General features: G+C 36.8%; 2 protein-coding genes across 3 annotated transcripts; one reads left to right on the forward strand and one right to left on the reverse strand.

Moving 5' to 3' along the window:
* The first annotated feature begins 4,927 nt into the window (after window positions 1-4,927).
* On the forward strand, window positions 4,928-8,850 carry LOC121737119 (piggyBac transposable element-derived protein 4-like). Of its 2 annotated transcripts, XM_042128673.1 has the most exons (5): window positions 4,928-5,048; window positions 5,737-5,872; window positions 6,636-6,676; window positions 6,725-6,805; window positions 6,898-8,850. In XM_042128673.1, exons 2-5 carry the CDS (start codon window positions 5,738-5,740, stop codon window positions 8,600-8,602), a joined length of 1,962 nt encoding a protein of 653 aa, XP_041984607.1. In that variant the 5' UTR covers window positions 4,928-5,048; window position 5,737; the 3' UTR covers window positions 8,603-8,850. The 2 variants fall into 2 exon arrangements, with proteins under 2 accessions (XP_041984607.1, XP_041984606.1); XM_042128672.1 differs by having other exon boundaries at window positions 6,636-6,805.
* Window positions 8,851-12,048: 3,198 nt separating this feature from the next.
* LOC121737120 (eukaryotic translation initiation factor 3 subunit J) lies at window positions 12,049-18,593 on the reverse strand. The gene is made up of 7 exons (XM_042128674.1): window positions 18,276-18,593; window positions 18,120-18,205; window positions 17,889-17,999; window positions 16,836-16,977; window positions 13,628-13,792; window positions 13,079-13,218; window positions 12,049-12,271 (listed from the first exon to the last, which is right to left on the reverse strand). Exons 1-7 carry the CDS (start codon window positions 18,289-18,291, stop codon window positions 12,209-12,211), a joined length of 723 nt encoding a protein of 240 aa, XP_041984608.1. The 5' UTR covers window positions 18,292-18,593; the 3' UTR covers window positions 12,049-12,208.
* Between the last annotated feature and the right edge of the window lie 1,173 nt (window positions 18,594-19,766).

Genomic DNA, 19,766 nt, shown 5'->3' on the forward strand with positions numbered 1-19,766 from the left:
AAAAAAGAAACTATCGAGCATTTTTCAGTAATCGTGTTTTCGTCTTGAGCATTTAATCTTCATGAACTGAAGTTACTTGTGTCAAAAAATCAGTTTTCTAGATCTTACAGATTTTGAGATCTAGGTTAAAGTAAGTAGTCAAGTTAGGGTCATCTGCGCTCTTAAGTTTATATCTAGTAGTTACCTGTTTGATCGAAAACAAGTATAGCCTGTCAAGAAAGTGAAGAAATTAATTATTATTTTTTAACAAAAAATTGAACCCGACTTCCAAGAAAAAAACAATATTCTTAAAATGACCTAAAAAGTATGAAATAATTATTATTCTTCATTAGTGCCTTTTTCAAAATTCGACTAAATCTCAACGAATTCTGTACTCAATTTTCATTCTTTTGAAGTCGGTACCAGCCGCTTGACATAGAACTTAGCCAGTACCTACCTAAGAAATTACCTACGAATGGATTCCAGATCTTATTGTGATGACGACGTTGTGATGATCATTTGTGTGATGCTAAAAATAAATCTATTCTTATTCTTATCTTATAACATAATATAAATTGACTTTAATACAGATTTAGCAGTTCCCACTACAGATAAAAGGTTGAAACCATCTGGCAACACTGATTTAGTCAGTTAGAAGCCACATTTTTTCTGATTTAGGATCCTAGCTAGGATCCTAGCTTTCTAAATGTTAATCCACTTGACTAAATTTTTTAGGATCCTAGCTAGGACTTCCTAGCTAGGATAAATGGAATAAGCGCTTAAGGGCCAAAAAGGGCCCATTCACGGCAGTCCTGCACAAAGTGTGCAAGCTCCGCCCACCACTTGCAGTCCGCCGCAAAGGACCGACCGTGAGTGGCTCGGCTAAGAAAAAAGGGATGACACTACGATGTTGCCACTTTTTAATTTCTTCACTTTCTTGACAGACTATAACCTTCTGCGCGGCGAAGCTGAACAAGTAGGTATATCCACCGCTGTTTGTACTGCACTGTGAAAATGGATGGCTGATGTTTCGTTTTCATTTATATCAGCAAAGAGGAGGTTCTATGTTCGGCTGTACCTATATACCTTCTTAATATATTTTTATTTCTTAATGTAATTGACTTTTCCTCCCTCCACATGTAGGAACAGAAAATTCCACTTCTAGGAAATTCTGTATCCACTTATCACTCTTAACAGATATAAAAACTCTTTGTAAAGTTGAATAAAGTTATTATTTCCGCTAGCACGCCGAGACGCACTGTTACTTACAATTTAAACAATTTTTTTAACAATTCCGATCAAATGTAGCTTCAAATGCAAGTTGTTTTATGTTTAAATAGCATAGACTGCTGAGGATCAACGATATCAAAATACTGATTGAGATGGATTGAGATTTATGGAAAAAATGTTTACGTTTGAGGGTACACAGCGCCATCTATCCGCAAAAGAAGGAAGCACATAATAGTTTTTTAGAGTAATACAGTTTTACCTTGGTTTTAAAAAAGCTTTAAAGTAACCCTTTTTTGGACAAAAATCGCAAATTGTACAAAAAATTGATAAGCAGTTTTTAGTCATTTATCTTTGACACTTTGGATAGTTTCAGGTAGAGCGTTTCATAGGCGTATAGCAGAAATAGTGAAGGAAGAGTCATAGTGAGCGGTATTCTGAGAGGGAAAAGCAAGAGTATGTTTTTTGGACGACCGAAGAATAGGGTTATTATGGCCAAGAAAAGTGAATTTATCTTTCAAATAGTGAGGAAATCTGGGATTGAAGAGAATGTTATATAAAAGATGAAGTATGTGAGCATTCCGACGCATTCTGACAGAGAGCCACTTTAGTTGAGTCCGGTATTCTGATATATGATCATATTTCCGGAGACCAAAATATATAAAGCGGATGCATAGGTTTTGTAGGCGTTCGACAGAGGATAGAAGTTGGTCACTGAGGTCGCAATAGCAAGTGTGGCGTAGGCCAGGATTGGAAATAGTAAGGTTTGTGCTAGAGTGATTTTAGTTGGGATGGGAAGGAAATTACTCAGACGCCTGAGAGAGGCGGTGGCGGCAGAAACTTTTTTGCGAAGCGCTTGAACTTGTAACAATTAGATATTCGTTATGGTGCACAAGTGTAGGAAAGTGATGCAATATCCAGAAACGAGCTATTTTGTGCTCCCTCCAATTAAACTCCATCGAAAGTTTCAATAAAGCGTCTACCACTTTACTGAATCGACCGACTCGAACTTTTTACTTTGACTTTGACTAGACTTTTGACCTGACGATATAAGGACTGAGCACACTGAGACGGGCCGTGCCGGGGCTCAGCATGCCGAGGCTCATCGCAAAAATCCGCCTCCATACAATTTGTATGGAAGCGGATGCGCGTATTGCCACTGTGTCGGGGCGCAGCGGATTTCCGCTTCCATACAAATTGTATGGAGGCGGATTTTGCGATGAGCCCCGGCACGGCCCATCTCAGTGTGCCCACTTCTATAAAGAAACGATGCTGAAAATTGTATGCAATATTTAAGCTTAGAACAAACCTACGCGTCAGTGACGCGGTACGCGAGACGGGAGCGTCTGCAACGCGAAATGGCCTTGTACACCTGCGCGACTACGGCGCGAACCGTCAAACTTCATTTGTTAATGAACAGTTACTGAAGACGCGCGACTTTATCTGGTATATGCTAACCATAGACATAATATAGTATATAAACGCTGCCGACATTAATACAATATTTGTGCTGCAGAAGCGAGCCATACGTTCTATTTATAAAATGTCTGCTTTAGAATCTCTGAGAGATAAATTTAAAGAAATTGGTATTCTAACTGTTGCTTCTCAATACATTTTGGATAATGTAATATATGTTGTAAATCTTTTAAAGGTCAATGTATACGCCTTTACAACAAAATCCCAGAAAACGTTCAAAATCTTTCCATTAATAAATTTAAAAAAGTAGTTAAAGAACGTTTGTGTGCCAAAGCCTATTATAAGGTCAATGATTTCATAAACGATGGCACACCTTGGGAGTAGGATGGCTTCTTGCAAGGCTACTTCTTCATTATTATAGGACTTACAATTATGTATGTGGATATTGTATATAATATTTAGTTACAAAATTGTAAACTTTATTTTAAAAGATTAATTTTTTTCTCACTTTTTTTGGTAAAAAAGTGGGCCCCGTGCGAGTTTCTTACGCCGGTTCTTCTCGCCGGGTTAGTTCCCGAACCGGTGGTAGGCATCATGTAGGACTTTCTGAAAACATTTATTTTAAATTTATTCAGAAATAAAACAATTTTGATTTGATTTTGATTTGATATATTATGTCTATGATGCTAACTGTTGTGGTAATGACATCCTCATACTTAATATCAGAGTCCGATGTGTCAGACGGACGGACATGAGGGTTGCGAGATGCTAAGCTTGCTTTTGATTTGGAAGGTGCAGAGGAATAAAACACGTCCACAATAGTCAAGTTGAATTAATTTAGGCGCCTACGGCACGTACATGCTTGGCTACAGATTTGCTTGCGCATGCCGGCTTGAACACTGAACATTGTGCGTGTAGTTGGTAAAACTGTAGTACGCGCAAGCCCCAAAGTTTGTCTTGTTGTTTTTTAAACTTGCTTGAAATTCAGGCATGCCTTCGTGTAGACTTGTCTGCGCGTGTGGTTGGAAGTTCAGTGTTCAAGCCGCTCTTTGTCAGTCAAAATATGGTGTTAATATGCGCGCACGCTGCTATAAAATGGTAGATTTACGTACATATTATAAACGTCAGTTTGCAACTGAATTCATTAAATTATAAAAATCTCTACTCGCTCTGTGGAAGATCAAATCGAAAGATTATTCTGACAGGAATAAAAAAAATACTTACGTATTTGAAAAAAAAAAAAATTATTTATGCATTATCAATTTTGTCACTAGCAAACACTGGAAAAATTAAAGCAGAAGAAATAGCTCTTCATTGAGAAACATTGTTTATACGCCGACGATCTCGGCAAGAATGTGGCTTGCGCATGCATGTGGTAGATAAGTCAGTCTTACATCTTTTCATGCGAGAAGCAAGCGCTAGCAAAACTGTGTTCAAGCATACACATGTGGTAGGTGCCTTAATATCATGACACAATCTATCAAAACGTAAACAAATCAAAAAATCATAAACTAAAGAGTTGTACAAAATAATAAGTATAAAAAAAGGTTTTAAAAAAGAAGTCTAGTTATGTACACTTCAAAACACGCGTCTGATAACTTGACGCGCATGTTTCGCTTTGCCGACGCGAACATTTCGCGTCGCGGTCGCGTAGGTGTGCACGGCGCCATAAGATTACATGGGCAGCATCCGCCGCGCGGTAGACGCTACCGCTTCGCAGTCGCTTTGGACGCGTAGGTTTGTCCTAAGCTTTATAATTTACTTGACACTGGCCATGAAGTGCCATAACAAGAAAAAAAAGAAGAAGAAGAAGGGAGTTTTACCGGGAATATGAAAGAGTAACGTTGTGTTTTTGTATTATTTTCCTAAAATAATTGTGTTATCGCGGTCTTTAAATGTGTAATGCAAGTGTAATGTTGGTAGAATTACCATTTATAAATATTTGATGTCGTGCACAAGTGTGGGCAAGTGATACAACTTCAAGAAACGTGCCATTTTGTGTTCCCTCCAAAACTCTATCGAAAGTTTTAGTAAAGGGTCTACCACTTAATAAAACAACTAAAAAAGTAGTCAGTAAAGTCAACGAGTCAACTCGTTGACTTTACTGACTACTTTTTTAGACTTTTACTAGACTTTCGACTTGACGATCATCTGGAAAACGACTTTAAATTTTGTAAACTTTACACGAAAAATTTTTTTCCCGCCATACTTTACTTGACATTAATTGCCATGGTTAAAAAGCCAAGCGCCATATTATGAAAAAAATCAGAAAAGAAGAAGAAGGAAATAAGATTTCTATGGTTTGTGATTGGAATCAAAATTGGAATTTGGAAACTTGGAATTGTGATTTATGTGCGTTATTTCGTGTACGTGTGCTGCAGCTGTGATTTGTACTTTGTTCGAAGTTTTTGCTGAATTTCACGAATGTAAGTAGTGTTTTGTATTTACTAAATAGTTTAGATATCTATCTCGATGGCCGCCGCGACCTGGCCGCTGCGGCCTGCCGCTAGTGCGCTATTGCTCGTACGAAGTTGCTGGTGGGGTGGATAAGGCGCTCACACGAAGGGGCGGGGCGGGCCCGTCAATTTCACCGCGAACGATAGCACGAAGGGAATCCTTAAATTACCAACGCATACAGAGGGCAAAAAGACCGCGCCGCAGGTGCCCGGCGGGTACTGACGGTGCGGCATGTCCGCGGCTGCCCGCTGTAGATCACACAAACCAGTTTACATGCAGTAACGCAGACGGCAGCGCGGGGCGGCTAGCTCTATTCTCTCAATCTCCACTAGAACGAATGTCCTGAACTGACTGCCTCCGCCTGTCGTGTGCTTTGTGTACCTACGCGGCGAGGGCAGCCGCCATATATTGACGGGTAGACGCGGTATTTATTGCTTCGTGGACAAAAAGCCCGCCCGCCCTGTTGTCTGCAAAACGCCTAATACTAAACAGTTTTCTATACGGATAGGCGTAGTGTTGACAATCGATAAAGTTTTAATAATGTCGATAGTATGGTGATGGTGGCTTCACATACTGAATTTTCATTTACTTCTACGTTATTATTTTTGAGGTTTATTTTTACGTTTATTGATTTTTCTAATTTGTTTCATTATAAAGCATGTCAATCTGGGGCGCCGATCATGATCTACCTACAGAATTCCTCGAGGTCTTATATGGAGCTGATGTCGAGATTTCTGATGAAGAGGGTCGATGTGATGGATCAGAAATGAGTGAAACGGACCTGGAAGACGAGGTTGGTAGCCCATTTTTTACTTTTTGTTTACTTTTACCCGAATTTTTTTTTGCTTTGGGTGGCAGATTTTTGCATGGACGTTTCTCTTATGTTTAACACCTCCATCTTGGGTATCACAGACACAATAGATTTATACTAGGCGGCATTTACATAATTATGTAGACAGAGTCGTACTCACATACTCTCTCTTACAATGAAACAAGATGAAACAACATTAAACATAAGATCATTTTAATAATCTATAATATGTCCTAGGAGTTAAATTGGTAGGTTACTGATATCATTGTTTTTAAATTATATAGTACATAATATACTGTAATGCTAGCTACATATAATTAATTGTTGTGAGCGAAATCTGCCTACAAAGTGTTGTACAGTTTGGCAGATAAAAAAAATGTATGATAGCTGTATCTGTTTATTGAATAAACCTTTTTTTTTCATTTTTTTCATTCATTCAATTGTTATGCGCTCGGGGATTGATGGGTTAAGTATGAAACGTGCAACACGAGGGCTAGCAGTCCACACTCGCACCATTCACCTCCAGAATGCTTTGAAGCGGTATTATTGTAAGATGTGGAGCACAGTGGAGCCTCAAATGAGAGATATCTCATTTGAGGCTCCACTGTGCTCTCCTCTCATGTCCCCAGAGCGCCGCAAAGGGCTGTCGCGAATGGTGTGCATTGGTTGAATAACCAAAACTGTTAGGTTTACGATAGTGATATTATAGAATTTCTTCATTGTATTAATATTTTTTTTTGTTCAGGACGACCCAATGGCACCTCCACGAGAAGTGTCCCGCGAGACGTCACAAGCAGTGTCCCGAGAGAGGTCACGAGCAGTGTCCCGAGAGAGGTCACGAGCAGTGTCCCGCGAGAGGTCACGAGCAGTGTCCCGCGAGAGGTCACGATCGCCATTGTCGTTTTCGTCAAAATCGTAAGTAGGCTGTAGACGCTGTAGTATGTTGTTCACGAATAATTTGTGCCTGTGTACAAACCAATTCTAATAAACATTTTTTGCTTTCACAGTGCCACGGTGCCTGCAGATTCCGGGGTTTTGCGGACCTCTGACGAGTTTGGTGCGCCGCTAGACGAACGGACGACGGGCGTCGAATTTTTAGCCCTGGATATCCGCCCAGAGTTTGAATTTTTCGACGCCAGTGATGGAGCTGATCCTCTCTTAGGCCTGGAACCCCAGAACCTTGACTTTGAATGGTATCCTATGGAGACCTTTCAAGGTCAAGAACAAAATTTTCAGCCCGAGCGTACTGGTTCGGTTCGGGTTTTCGATTCAGCCTATGACGCTTTTCGTTCCTATTGGAGCGATAAGGTCTTAGATTTAATAGTAGACGAAACGAACCTTTATGCTTCGAAAATTTCTTCTGCTGCATTCCAGGCTGAATGGTTCCCCACAAATTTGCACGAAATTTTATGCCTCTTTTCGTTCTGGATGATGTTGGGGATCCTCAAAATGCCAACTGTTACTAGTTGTTTTTCTGTCGATCCTCTCCTGAAAACGGAAGTCTTCAGACGCATCTTTACACGAAGAAGGTATGAAATGTTAAATAGAGCTTTACATTTTATAGATTCCGACCCCGATATGGATAACAAAAATCCCTCCAACACTGGCGCCAGAAGCTTTGACCGATTACACCGTTTGAGACCAATATTAACACATTTAAATTCAGCTTTTCAATCAAATTATATTCTAAGTAAAGACATTTGTATAGAATCGAATTTCAAACAGTATATTCGGATCAACGCTTCTAAGTTTGGGATCAAAACATTCGAGCTTCGTGAGAGCACCACCGGTTACCTGTGGTCGTTCATTGTTTACACCGGTAAACAATCCGCAACAGATCTGGAGCAGGCGCCCGGAGTGCTTGAAAGCACAGCTGTTGTGAAAAAGCTCATCGGTCCCGTACTGAACAAAGGGTATAGATTGTTTATGGACAATTGGTACACTTCACCCCTTTTAGCTAGATTCCTGAAGCTCAATGGTACCGACTGCGTTGGTACTTTAAGATCTTCCCATCGCGATGTTCCCGTTGTAATAAATAAGACTCCTCTTAAAAGGGGAGAGTACATCGCCAGACATTCAGGCGATGTCACTGTTCTGGCATGGCAAGACAAGAAACTAATAACCATGATTTCCACTTGTCATGGTGCATCTACAGCCTTGCCTACAGTCTCTTCCAGACCATCATCTCGGCCAGAAGCCCTTAAACCACAAGTGGTACTGGACTATAATAAATTCATGAGGGGTGTTGACATGAAAGATCAGATGTTGGAGCCTTATTTATTAGAAAGGAAACGTTGCAAAAACTTGTACACGAAACTTTTTAAACGCCTTCTCAATGTGTCCATTCTCAACTCTCGCATTCTTCTGCAGTCATGTACCCAAAAAAACTTTGATCATTTAGCTTTCCGCCTTCAGCTTGTAGATACCATCCTTTCAAATCATCTATCACATTGTCCACAAAGCCGTAAACACACTGTGTCTAGTAGTAGATCTACGCACGATCAACCTAGTAGATTTGTCCTTTCTACACATTGGCCTATCTTATTGGAATCGACCGAGAGCTGCTCATCACGCAACCGAAATTTCTGGAAGCGTTGCTTTGTTTGCCTGAAAAATGGCAAAAAAAATCAAAAAACCCCATACTGTTGCGAATCCTGTCGCGTGCCATTGTGTGTAAAGGATTGTTTTAAGGCTTATCATACACCACCATAATACCTTTCTTACCAATTATTCACAAACAACTATTAAAAAACCCGGCGTAAGAAACTTACATTCGCATATTGTGATTTTAGTCTAAGAAAATTAGTTTCAAAATCATCGATCAGACCGAATAATTCATGTAGTTTTAAAAGTAATTGGAACAGATTCCTAAAGGTGTCCAGATGAATATACTAAAAGTTCCCGAGGGAGGGACACGAGCCGGCAGTGGAGGGAAAGGTCTCTTTTTCAAGGTTTTTGCTTGTGACTCGAAAATTATTTATAATATCTCTTTAGTGACTTCTACCTAAATAATTATCTACATTATATTTCCTATAAATTAGGAACAACTGTACCAACTTTCAAAACTACATCAATTATTCGGTCTGAATTCCTTAATTTTCTCATGCTAATAATTGGAATTGTATGAGAACAGAGTGGAAGGTTAGAATGATTGGGTAATTTTTGTATATAGTAAGTAGTTTAGATATTATGCCTTTACCGTTCTGAGACTGCGTTAAAATGTTGTCACTTGAAATTGCAATTTTTATGTTTATCACGGTTTGTGATTTACATGTAGGTACATAATAAATAATATGTTTCACTTTTTGTTTTACAAAATTTCCAATCTTAAGGCACTAGGGCATTATCTTTAGACAATGTGTCTCTGCAACATTCGAAAAAGATGCCACGGTTTTGCTGTAATCTAAGTAAAAATTCCGTAGTACATAACCCTATGGTCACAGCACACATATTATCAACTCGGCAAGGGATCGTCACCGTATAGCCTTCGCCTCGCCGTCAACCTAACGTATGCACGTATTACCAAAGCGTATCAACTTCGACTTTTATTTTAACTACAGTACTTATATCGTAAGCTATGTCTTTCTGGCTGTAACTTGCACAAAGTGTACAGAAAATAACAGAGACGGCCTACAGTCACTTCTCATTGCTCCAAAACACACTTACGACGAGGTTTTAAAAATTTGACCCTTGTCTTGTGTAGTGATCATGATAAATAAAGACAGACACGCCCACTAGTGGTGGGGATGATATATAAGGCCAGGCGCGCACTAGCGGCCAGGTCGCGGCGGCCATCGAAAGTATGGTGTGGCCGCTGGTCGCCGTGCGGTCAGGTGCGCGTGGTCTAGGGCGGTTTCATAACTGACTTAAATAAGCAATTTTCTGAATATATATTTTTTTTCAAAACTTTAAAATGGCTGCAGTAATACTGAACCCACCGGGAAAATAAACGCTCTTATTATTACCAGTTGCACCTAATTTAAAAACCTACTAGGTCTCCATGACGCTCAAGTGACTACACAAATAGCACCCTCTCCTCCCCTACTATAATAGTTGTTAATGGTATGTTTTTTTTCTATTATAAGTAAATAATATTATGGTGATAGTGTAACTTTTTTTAAATAGTTTGTGTTGTAAATAAATATTTTGTTCTATAAAATCGTATTTTTATTCAATAGAGTAAATTATGCACAAGTAAAACTATCAACAAAATCAAATCGAAGTAAAGGACATTCCACTTTCGACGTTCAAAAAGAGTATGTTTATACAAACTTTCAATAAAAATTATTTTATTTTATCGATATTACTGTTACTTTACTAAAATTCTACACTGACCACATATTTTAGCGACATAATTTATTTCATGCGAATTTTTTAGAGTAAATAAAACCCATATTTATCACAATAAAAAATTTATTTTCTATATAACATAAGACCGCAACCAATGGTTGATAAACATTTTGTATTTTTATAACTTATACATGGCGACATCAGTACACAAAACATTATACACAAAAAAAGTGAAATATTGAAGTTATTTGCCAATATACATAACATTTTAATTGTCTTTAATTCCTTAGAAAGAAAAAATTGTAAACTGTAGTAAATTTTACAGAAAGTTACAACTATAGTGATATTATAATGTAAGTTGCCAGCAACACTCATTTATTAGGACAACAAAGCAAAAATATAAAAAAAAATGTTTTATAATATTTCGTGTACTGAATTAGGATGCCTGGTGTCTCATTGTTATAATTTCATTTTGGTTGCAAAGTTCATAAAAGTCTTTAATATGGTACAACTATCAACAAATCAAGGAGTTTTTAACCGACTTCCAAAAAGGAGGAGGTTATAATATGTTCGGCTGTGGACTTTTTTTTTCAGCTAGTTATTACTTAAACAGCAAAGCAAAATCATTAGAAAATGACATTATGATCTGTTTTTAAGACTAGATAAAATATATTTTGTGTTAATGGGATGCAATATTATAATAATTATTGTTAGTTTAAGAGAAGTCATATTAGAGAAACAATATTATAACTTTCTTATTTATAACTTATTACTTAAAAATATTACAACTTTCAGCTGGGTTCATAATAATACATGCACACAAAATTATTCGAATCTCTTTATAACGATAAAGGCAAATCTAAAACAACAGGCTTTTATTACAAGGCCCGTAGAAATAAAATCAATTAAAAACATAATGTTTAATAAATCGATTGAAAGACACCAGGCATCAAAATTATTTACAAATACAGGATGCTACTAAAAATGCGGCAATTCTATAGGGTGATCCGAATGTGGGACCAACTTAAACAAAAAACTAACGATAATTTCAACAATGTTATATTATTTGCATGCATAGACCGCAGAAATAGTTTATACAGAAGAATAGAACAAAAACAAAGAGAAATATTATAGTACATTTCTTTCATAAACTTGTGCACAAAGATCATACAAGAATGGAAAGTTACGGTTGGTTTCTGCAGACGTAGCATGGTCACCATAGAAACGGTTTCTTTCTACAGAAGAATAGACAAAGTGACAGTTAGACAATAGGAATCCGCCATTTTGTCGATAATATCTGTCAGTATGTCGATTCTTTCCCATGTTTTATGCTAAGCCTACTGGAGGTGCAAGTGAGTGGGAAGGTGCGTAGATATATGACAGTAAATCGTCATCAGACGGTGACATCATTGGTAGCTATGGTAACATTATTATAAATTTGCCGTTAATGATAAAGTGTAGTTGTTAAGTATATATTAATTTTCATGTATGTTACTCATTAAGGTATACTAGCTATTTGACCGAGTTTTGCTTGGTCAAAACAAGAATAAAATGACAGTTTTTAAAAATGATTCCTAGCTAGATCGATTTATCGCCCCCGATATTACCTATATACTCAATTTCATGAAAATCGTTGGAGCCGATTCCGAGATTCCAATTATATATATACAAGAATTGCTCGTTTAAAGATATAAGATATTGTATGGGCCTACGTAGCAGCTGATTTAAATAAATAAATAAAAATAAAGAATTACACATGCAATTGTCCCACTTTTGCCAAGCAATCTCGAAGTTGTGCGCGACTTATATCGGGTTTCTAAAATGTATAACAGGAGTTTATTTCCTTGGCTTTTGGATAAAATATTAACCAATAAGCAACATAGGGATAAATAAAAAAAAAAAAAAAAACCTGGGCAGCTATTCTTCCGTAAAAACGCATTTCTATGTTTGCATCACACACAGGTCTATTCTATTGGTCTTAACAGTCACCCTGTAAAGTTGTACACTTTCGGTAACAACATGTAACGTTTACATAAAGTCATCGTAGTCGTCGTCAAAGTTGCCATAACCGTCGTATTGGTTCAGATGTGCCTGAAAAATTTTATTTCAATGTCATTTAGAGTCGTCGAATATTATAATTTGAATATAATTAAGAAATAAATCTTGAGAGGTGTCACAGAGAAGGGACACCTGGATGGAACGAGCTTATATTAGGTTATGAGTTGAATGTGATTTCTTTTTTAAATATCTGAATGATGATTCCAACAAAAAAGGTTTCTCCTTACTGATATAAAATGCATTTAGCTAGGAGTAAATCTTCATACCTAAATTTACACAAGGGCGTGAATTCACACATTTACGTGGTAGAGCCATGCTTCGGCACGAATGGGCCGGCCGGCTCGACCGGAGAAATACTACGGGCTCACAGAAAACCGGCGAAAACAGCGCTTGCGCTGTGTTCCCCCTCCCTACCCTTCCCTATTCCCTTCCTTACCCTCCCCTATTCCCTCTCAAAAGGCCGGCAACGCACCTGCAGCTCATTTGATGTTGCGAGTGGCCATGGGCGACGGAAGTTGCTTTACCTTAGGTCACCCGTTTGCCCCCCTTATTTCATAAAAAAGGGCCCAAAAATCTGTTATTGTTACTATTATTTAACATCTCTGTGGTTGTAGTTTATAGTAAGCAACCATGGTAATCTTTCGTAACCATTTAGTGGAATAATTAACAGACCATTACTGCTACACACATTTGCACAAACATACAACAGCACGGGCGTATTAATATATTGTAAATAGAAAAAAATGGGGGGGGGGGTGTGGTGGGGGTCTGGACCCCCAGGACTCCCTTATATACGCCCCTGAACAACAGTCAGATAAAAACAAACATAGATATACTCACATTATCACCCTCAACTTTTAATTTCGCCTTGCCTTTTCCCTTGTTTGGTTTCTTTGCCTTGTCATTCTTTTCAGCTTTTTGTTTTTCAATATACAGGTTGTCTACTGTCATTTTTATCCTTTTGATGTCAGCTGAGGGCACTGAAAAATATTATAGCAGATTATTAAAACTAGATTAATTTCTAATTCTAAATCTGTATTCAACTTTTTTGATGGCAGAACCCTTTTGAATAGTAAAACTTTTGACCCCCGAAATAGAAGAAAAAGTTATGTGCAATCCCTGTGTCACCCTTTTTTTCTTAGATTGATTTGAAAGGGACAAACACTTGACAGACTCTACATTCAATTATTGTTCTTGTTTAATTTCTATCTGTTACACCAGTGTTTTTCAACATTCTTTATGACGCGACCCTCCCTGGCGTGAAAAATATTTCGCGACTCCACCCTTTTCTTTTTTATCGTGCATGTATGTTTAATGTTTATAACTCTAGGTGTCACGAGCCACAGGATAGAAAAGACACTGTATTACACAAATGTAAATTATACTCACTGTGTACAATGATGTTCTTGATAAGGTCATCAACAAAAGCGGGGAACTCCTCCCTCGCCTTGTATATGTTGATCTTCTTGCACAGTAGGTCACTGAACTCTGTAAACTCCTCTTTGGTGGTCGGGTTGAACATATCCAACTTTCCAGCACCACCTTCAGTTACGCCTGAAAAATATTTAAAAATGTTAAAACTGCAAGGGTACTACGGGGCCAAAATTAGTGCCATAATCCTGCATCGCACTTTCTAAGTGTGTCGGTAAATCAATCATGAGGACTTTCGCCTGATAGAGCATAGCACCCCGCTTGGTCGGAAGATCTTCCTTTGCTGGCCACATATTATATGCTCACAAAACTATCAGTCAACCACTGCAAGAATCTTTTCTTTAAAGTCCACTTGTATAGATCCAGGTTAAAGTTAAATGATATTTATACTATTAAAACAGATGAAAGAGATTTTACACAGATCAGTAAAAGTAAGTCTTCCTTAAGGATAAAAGAAGAGCAATTAATTTAAATAACTTTGACAAAATTACAAAATATTAAGTAATAATATGTATTTATGATAATATGTTAAAATCAACAGCTATAAATTATAGGGTTTATATAATGATAACATCATTTACTTGCATTAATACATAATAATATTGTCTAGCTAGCCTTAACACTAATGGCCATTCCCAATATTCAATCTATCTCTGGTTCGACATACAACTGATCGCAGCTAACATTGAATTGACATAGAATGTATGTCTCTAATGTCTAATGTGAGTTATTCCTATCTCTAGTAGGGCAAAACCAGAAATGGAACAAATATTGGGAACGGCCGTAAACAGTGACAACTAAATAATTAATTAAATGTAGTTATCTATTTACATAGCTATCAAGAGAGAATTAAAGTAACGACAGACAAATAACAGTCCTATAGTTAGTAATCAAAAATCAAAATCAAAATCAAAATTGTTTTATTTCTGAATAAATTTAAAATAAATGTTTTCAGAAAGTCCTACATGATGCCTACCACCGGTTCGGGAACTAACCCGGCGAGAAGAACCGGCGTAAGAAACTCGCACGGGGCCCACTTTTTTACCAAAAAAAGTGAGAAAAAATTAATCTTTTAAAATAAAGTTTACAATTTTGTAACTAAATATTATATACAATATCCACATATATAATTGTAAGTCCTATAATAATGAAGAAGTAGCCTTGCAAGAAGCCATCCTACTCCCAAGGTGTGCCATCGTTTATGAAATCATTGACCTTATAATAGGCTTTGGCACACAAACGTTCTTTAACTACTTTTTTAAATTTATTAATGGAAAGATTTTGAATGTTTTCTGGGATTTTGTTGTAAAGGCGTATACATTGACCTTTAAAAGATTTACTGACTTTACTAAGTCTGATCACCGGCATATCTAGCTTGTGCTTATTTCTAGTATTCCTAGAGTGAATGTCACTTTTAACTTTAAATTTACTTATATTTTTTCTAACATATATTACATTATCCAAAATGTATTGAGAAGCAACAGTTAGAATACCAATTTCTTTAAATTTATCTCTCAGAGATTCTAAAGCAGACATTTTATAAATAGAACGTATGGCTCGCTTCTGCAGCACAAATATTGTATTAATGTCGGGAGCGTTTCCCCATAAAAGGATTCCATATGACATCCTACTATGAAAATAACTAAAATATACTAATCGTGCCGTATCTTCGTCAGAAATTTCCCTAATTTTTCTGACTGCATATGCTGCAGAACTGAGCCTACCTGCAAGATTAACAATGTGAGGACCCCACTGTAATTTACTATCAAGTGTAATACCTAAGAATACAGTGTTGTCTACCAAATTCATCTTCTCATCATTTAATACTACATTGGTTTGGACTTGCCTAACATTGGGCAAAGTAAACTTTATACATTTTGTTTTACTAGAATTTAAAAGTAAGTTATTAACATTAAACCAATGTACTATTTTTGAGAGAGCACTGTTTACCTCGTCGTAGTTCGACTGTTGTCGCTTCACTTTAAAAATAAGTGAAGTGTCATCAGCAAAAAGCACTATCTCATTATTATTATCCTTAACTAGATAAGGTAAGTCATTTATATAGATGAGAAAAAGAAATGGGCCTAATATAGATCCCTGTGGGACACCTAATTCTATTTTGGTTCCTTTGGACCTTTTACTATTAACCTCAACTTTTGAGTCCTATTTTTAAGGTAAGAAGTCAAAAGGCTGAGAGCAGAGTCTTTAATTCCGTAGTGGCGCAATTTCCTGATCAATGTAGCATGCTCAACACAATCGAAGGCTTTGGAGAGATCGCAAAAAACACCTAAGGCATCCTGCGACTCCTCCCAAGCCTCAAAAATACTGCAAAGGAGTCCTATACCAGCATCCGCTGTGGATCGACCCTTAGTAAATCCGTATTGATTATCATGTAATAAATTATTAGAATTAAAATGTACTAGTAATTGTTTTAAAATAATTTTTTCAAATATTTTACTAAAGGTCGGTAGAATTGATATAGGCCTGAAATTCGTGGGATCCGATTTAGTTCCGGCTTTGAATAAAGGAACAATCTTGCTATGCTTCATTAAGTCAGGAAAAACGCCATTTTTTATACAGTCATTGAAAATCATTGCTAAATGAGGAGCTACGATGTCAATTATTGATTTAATAATTTTTGTGGACATGCCCCAGAGATCAGCAGTATTTTTGATACTCAACAATTTAAAGGTATCAATGATATCTCTGGGGTTAATTTCTCTAAACTTAAAATTAATAATTATGTTACTGTTCCCTTGTATTGTTCTTAACTGATAATGAAATAGTTTTATTTTTATTTATTTCATTTAGGGCCGTCTATGGGCTATCAAATAGTTTTAATAACCTATCAAATACTTGCAAATAAAACATTAAATATTTAAATCAACATGTCTCACTTATGTCTGCGATAACTAGTGTCCAACCGAAGGTCTATTTTTGGCCGAAGCCGAAGACGATTAACCGGCAATCGCTACAACATTTGCCTAAAACCCGGCCGAAGCCTAAGGTTTCGCCAAAGGTGTTTTTTTTGGCTGAAGGCGGCCGAGGCCGAAGCTGAAGCTTCGGTCGGACACTAGTGATAACAGAAAAGCATCATGCTATTTCTTGACAACATGATATTTAAAAAACCTTTTATATATATTTGGTTAACAAGAAAACAACTTACCAAATGTTTCCAAGGCAAGTCGGAGATCAGATTCCTCCTGCAGCTTCTGCCTGCGCAGCTTCTCAGCTAGTTTTTGTTCTGGTGTTAATTCCTCTTGCTGAGCCTGAGCCGCCAGACGTTCAGCTTTCTCCCGCTCTAATCGCTGTAACATATTTTAATAAAATGCATTGACTGACAACAAAATGGCCATAGAGGGAACATGACATACAGTAGAACTCCAATTATCCGAACTCCGACTATCCGGATCGCCGATTATCCGAATCACGCGTCAGCCCGAGTGTGACCACTTGCAACTGCTCACCGTCAAGCGAATGCGTGACCTGGCTGCCCGAAAACGGTTGAAGACCGCAAAACAGCTTACATTAACGGAGATGTTTAAAAACAATGATTTTTATTTCTAAACTTGTACATAAGTACATTTTATTTATATTTAAAACATGTGAAAATTTCATGTTTCTTTCATTTAATTCAATAAAAAAATAGTGCAATATCAAAACGTAGCTTTTATTCTCTCCAATGGCAATTTTTTTTTTTAATCCGATTATCCGAATATTTGATTATCCGAATGGGCCCCGGTCCCCATTAATTCGGATAATTGGAGTTCTACTGTATATAAATTCATGAATTGCTTTCATTTATAGTGTGATACCATAGTGAGAATATTTAAATTAGTCTACTTTAATTCATCAAGCCCCCTGCCCCATATGCTCACCGGTGACGGTTTCCCACGATTGACAGGTTAAGATATACATTTTCCTATACTACATAATATATTATGTATAGTCAAACAGAATTCTTATAAGAAAACACCCTGTTCATATTGTTAATACCTTGATCGTGGGAATCGCAGCCACAATAGATTTTCAATTGTTATGAGGCAGCCAGGTGCCACTTGGAGATTGATGGGTTAATTCGGAATTAAAATGCTAATATTTTTTAAAATAGGTAAATATAACAGGTTTTTAAGTTAAATACATGATTAAATGTGTATTCTAGAAGGTATAAAGTTTAAATAATAGCTATTATTTAAACACCCTTGGGACAGCAAGTTACCTCTTTTTCTGCAATTTTTTCGCTTATCTTCTTCTTCGGTTTCGGCGCGGGTTTCGGCTCTTCTTTCTTCTCTTCATCCTTCTTTTCTTCTTCCTCATCCTCCCAGCTGTCCTACAAGTTGACGTCAGCACTTAACATACATTGAGGTTAGCAAAAAACGTTTGCACTTTTGTTTATTATTATTATACAATGACTAAGATGTGCCCGATTCTTGGCAGCTGGTGCCCTTACCTTGACCGTTTCGTCCACGTCCTCGCCTTCCCATTTATTCGAAGACGTCAACGTGGTCGGAAGTTTTGGTTCGAAGTCATCCGCATCTAAAATCAATCTGACATTCTAGTAATTTGCAAACGAATATACCATAACTTTGTACCACAGAACACGTACCCCAGGACTCCTCCATGATTATAAACTTTTTGCAGCAGTCAGCGGATTTCGCGAACTTTTCACGTGAACACGGCAAGTTATGTCGCAGGTTTTCTCACACAAGATGTCTCCCGAATCGGCTCTATCGACAATAAAAATTCTCAGGCGAATTTTGTCAAACGAACGAAACTTTTCTCGAATGTCCACGATTGAATTGAGAAACAGTGAAACAATGACATAATTTTATCGAAATTACAGCACAGCAGTTATCAGATTTTGTAAGGAAAAAATATGACTCCATCGCAAACGATATTTCTCAATTTACTAAAAATTCCAATATGGCTGACTGACAGATGTAATAATGTTACTATTGTAAAATATTATGTGTTACCGTATGTAAAAATAAAAAACGTATTTAAATGTATTTTTTATAAAGGGTAAATGACTAGTGATTGGACAGTAACAGTCATTGGATGAAGCCAAAACATAACATTTTTAAAGTAACAAAACGCCTGATTTTAATTAAAAACAGGTAATTTTTAAAGCAACCAATAAAAATATATATAGTATTATATTTTTGTTTTTTTGCTCTGTCCAATGACTAGTACTGTCCAATCACTAGTCATGTTCACCCAATATAATAATTATTATTACACAGTCATCCAAAATAACTGTTCATATGTCGGCAGCCCGCAGCACAAAAAATTATTAATTTTACAGAATTCACCACTTTATTATTAAACCCCGTTGATATATGAAAATCATTAATATATTACACAAATTATACTCCTACTTCTGGGTGGTTCACAAAAAAAAAAATAACCACGATGGCAAAGGCGGGCCTCGCTGCACTACGCTCCCGGCCGCCCTAACCTAACCCAAAAAAGTCGTATTGATCCGCAGCCTAAATCACCTGACTGCAACGATTCGTCGCTCCGCCCCCATTCGAATTCGCACGCATTTAACAATATGTAGTTTTCATTAAAACACGTATCAAAATATAAAATATAAAGCCTCAAATAGTATATCAGTAACCAATTATCATTAATAAAGCAGCTCACAAAAGTTTGCTCAAAGTGAACTTTTTAGTAGCTCGTAATAAATAAGCTCACTTAGAAAAATTTAATCTATATTTAATATTGAAGTTGCCCGCTATGTATTTCCAGTCGCTCAATTAGAAATACAGTCGCTCGGATAGAAATTTAATATCTGAAATAGATTAATCGCAATCCACTTTTTGTAAACTCATTATGGATTTTATTATAAATCAATATAAGTCGTTAGTTTATTTTTCGCTTAGTCAAATTAATGTCGCTCATGTTAATAAAACAGTATGTTCATCATCAGTCGCAAAGTAATTTTTTATTCGCTCGTTTTATTATTTCCCATTAATTATTATTATCTATAAGTACCTACATCTCTACATTACATACATAATTAATATAAATAAAATTGGAGTGTCTGATCTGATTGTAATATTGAAAAAAGAACCCTTTTTAGGGTTCCGTACCC

This window comes from Aricia agestis, chromosome 20 (assembly GCF_905147365.1).
Source record: "Aricia agestis chromosome 20, ilAriAges1.1, whole genome shotgun sequence".
NCBI classification, from domain to species: Eukaryota; Metazoa; Arthropoda; class Insecta; order Lepidoptera; family Lycaenidae; genus Aricia; species Aricia agestis.

What these genes read in the sequence shown, in the direction of transcription:
- LOC121737120 (XM_042128674.1), bottom strand. An exon ending in ACGTGGACGAAACGGTCAAG is followed by an intron (nt 18,000 to 18,119) that starts GTAAGGGCACCA and finishes GTCAACTTGTAG; the next exon opens with GACAGCTGGGAGGATGAGGA. An exon ending in CAAGAACATCATTGTACACA is followed by an intron (nt 13,219 to 13,627) that starts GTGAGTATAATT and finishes AATATTTTTCAG; the next exon opens with TGCCCTCAGCTGACATCAAA.
- LOC121737119 (XM_042128672.1), top strand. Translation starts at nt 5,738, where the DNA reads ATGTCAATCTGGGGCGCCGATCATGATCTACCTACAGAATTCCTCGAG. An exon ending in AAACGGACCTGGAAGACGAG is followed by an intron (nt 5,873 to 6,635) that starts GTTGGTAGCCCA and finishes TTTTTTGTTCAG; the next exon opens with GACGACCCAATGGCACCTCC. An exon ending in TTGTCGTTTTCGTCAAAATC is followed by an intron (nt 6,806 to 6,897) that starts GTAAGTAGGCTG and finishes TTGCTTTCACAG; the next exon opens with TGCCACGGTGCCTGCAGATT.